This window comes from Saprolegnia diclina, assembly GCF_000281045.1.
Source record: "Saprolegnia diclina VS20 unplaced genomic scaffold supercont1.275, whole genome shotgun sequence".
Classification (NCBI taxonomy): Eukaryota; Oomycota; class Saprolegniomycetes; order Saprolegniales; family Saprolegniaceae; genus Saprolegnia; species Saprolegnia diclina.
In genome coordinates this window covers 1,640-4,506 of record NW_008246342.1, presented here as the reverse complement: position 1 = coordinate 4,506, position 2,867 = coordinate 1,640, and the positions used below count along the sequence as shown (strand labels likewise).

Sequence of the window (2,867 nt, the reverse complement as noted above, 5' to 3'; positions counted from 1 at the left end):
TGAGTGTAGCATCTTTGGTGATCCGTGCTTTGGGACGACCAAGGAGCTCGCTGTCGCTGTCCAGTGCGTCAACGAGAACGTCATTGGCGGCAGTGTCTCGGAAGGCTCGATGCTCCGGCTCACGTGCCCCACCGATCGCATCATCGGCGACATTGTGTTTGCTTCGTTTGGTACGCCGACGGGCGAGTTCCTTGACTTTTCCCCCGGCGCCTGCAACGAACCCACGTCGGCGGCCACGGTCGCCACTCTTTGTACGGGCCAGAACTCGTGCGACCTCGATGCGTACACGGGGTACGAACGGTCTGGATCCAAAGTGCAAACTCATATCCGATGATTCTAGTGTATTCGGCGACCCGTGCCCGGCCGAAGAGAAGTATCTGAGCGTCCAGGTCAACTGCGTCGGCGCCAACACGGTCCATGACACAGTGCAAGAAGGGTCGGAGCTCGAACTGGCGTGTCCCGCCGGCTCGAGCATCACGTCTATCATCTTTGCCTCGTACGGCACGCCCAACAACTACGTCCAAGGCGCGTGCGAGGCGGTGACGTCTCTCGAAGTCGTCACCGAGTCGTGCGTCGGCCAGCCGTCGTGCCACGTGACCGCTTCGGACGAGTACGTTTGCTTGGTGCGTGAGGCGGCGCACTGACGTATCTCTCTAGTGTGTTTGGCGACCCGTGCCCGGGAACGTTCAAGTCGCTCAGCGTCCAAGCCGAGTGCTCGGCCGGCCTCGCCCCCGGCATCATCCAAGCCACGGCCACCGACGGCAACGCTGTCGTGCTCTCGTGTCCGCAAGGCGAGACCATCAGCAACATCGGCTTTGCCTCGTACGGCACGCCGACCAACTACGAGTCGTCGAGCTGGTGTGATGCGCCGTCGTCCGAGACCGTTGTCGCGGCGGCGTGCATCGGGAAGAGCTACTGCAGCGTCGAGGCCAGCACCAGGTTCGCATATCTCGTCTTTTAGTTCGTGTGCTCATACGATGCGAATAGCGTGTTTGGCGACCCGTGCCCCGACACGGCCAAGAACCTCAACGTCCAGGCGCAGTGCTCGGACGCCAATTGGATCGGCGGCTCGGTGGCCGAAGGCGCTTCGCTCGCGCTGGCGTGTCCGGCCAACCAAAACATCGTGTCGATCGAGTACGCTTCGTACGGCACGCCGGCCGGAACGTACCCCAACTTTGTCTCGACGTGGTGCGACGCGCCGGACAGCGCCACGCAAGCTGCCGCCATCTGCATCGGTCACAACGCGTGCACGCTCGACGCCAACAGCGGGTACTTGCATCGCATTGCCATAATGTGCGGTGGACTCATGATCGATACCAACCTAGCGTCTTTACCGACGCGTGCCCAGGTGTCGCCAAGCGGCTCTCTGTGATTGCCGAGTGCGTGGACGCCGACCTCGTCGGCAGCTCGGCGCTGGATGGGGCGTCGGCGACGATCCAGTGTCCGCAAGGCGAGTACATTGGTTCGATTCCGTTTGCGAGTTACGGCACGCCGACGGGCGAGTTTCCCGACTACGCCGCCGACCCGACGTGCGATGCGGCCGGTGCCGTGGCGACCATCGGTGACCGGTGCATCGGCGAGAATGCGTGCTCGGTCGACGTCCACAGCGGGTACATCCACCATTGCTTGGATGACCACAACCACTCATGCGTAATGGTAGGACGTTTGGCGACGACCCGTGTCCGGGCGCCACCAAGAAGCTCGACGTGACGGCCAAGTGTGTGCCCAACAACATCATCGGCACGAGTGTCGCCCAAGACAGCAGCGCGTCGTTGCAGTGCCCGGCTGGCACGTACATCTCGGCCATCGACTTTGCTTCGTTCGGCACGGCGACCGGCATCTTCCCCGACTTTAGCGTCGACCCAACGTGCCACGCCGCCGACAGCAACTTTGTCGTCGGCTCGAGCTGCCTCGGCAAGAACTCGTGCACCGTGGCCGCGACCGCCGACACGTTTACTGCGGGTCCTTGCGCGGGCTCGACCAAGAGTCTGTCAATCGTCGCCGAGTGCATCTCGAACGACATCATCGGCACGTCGGTGCCGCAAGGTGCAGTGCTGCACTTGAGCTGTCCGGCCGGCAAGACGGTGCAGTCGATCGACTTTGCGTCGTTTGGTAATCCCACCGGCCACGTCGGCTCGTTCGCCACCGGCTCGTGCGACGACCCGAGCTCGGTGGCCATCGTGCAGCAGGCGTGCCTCGGACAAGACTCGTGCTCCGTGCCGGCCAACAACGTGTTTACGGACAACTGCTACGGCGTGCAAAAGCACCTCACGGTGCAGGCCACGTGCGCGACGCCGCCGCCGGACCCGCAGATCATTGGCGGGTCGGTGCCCGAGCATGGTACGCTGGAGCTCTCGTGTCCGGCGGGTCAGGCCATCGACGCCGTCTTGTACGCGTCGTACGGTCTCTCGGGCGGCGCGTTCCCCCGCTTTGTCAACGACTGGTGCACGTCGCCGTACTCGGAGCCCGTCGTCGAGTTTCTCTGCCTTGGTCAGACGTCGTGCTCCGTGCCGGCCGAGAGCGCTGCCTTCAGTAACCCGTGCGTCGACACGGACAAGACGCTGAGTGTCACTGCCCACTGCAAGGACGCGGCGCCGGTGATCGTGACGCCGCCCAACCCGGACCCGACCATCATCAGCGCGACTGCCACGGACGGCAACACGCTCTCTCTGCAGTGTCCCAACAACTTTGTCGTCGGACCGGTGCTCTTTGCCTCGTACGGCACGTCGGCGGTGCAGTCGGGTGTCAACACGGTCAGCTGGTGCCACGCGCCGTTGTCGGGTCCTGCCGTTCAGGACGCGTGCACCGGCCAGAACGCGTGCTCGATCGACGTCTCTCCCCAGTACGTCGCTACTCGACTCTTTTGC

At 63.6% G+C, this 2,867-nt stretch overlaps 1 protein-coding gene across 1 annotated transcript; it reads left to right on the top strand.

Annotated features, from left to right (window-relative positions):
• Positions 1-9: 9 nt before the first annotated feature.
• SDRG_17337 (hypothetical protein) lies at positions 10-2,846 on the top strand (the record flags this gene model as incomplete). The annotated part of the gene is made up of 6 exons (XM_008623578.1): positions 10-291; positions 341-610; positions 658-939; positions 988-1,269; positions 1,326-1,610; positions 1,661-2,846. Coding segments are annotated over 6 exons (2,587 nt in total), but the record flags the coding sequence as incomplete, so codon positions are not given.
• Positions 2,847-2,867: the final 21 nt, after the last annotated feature.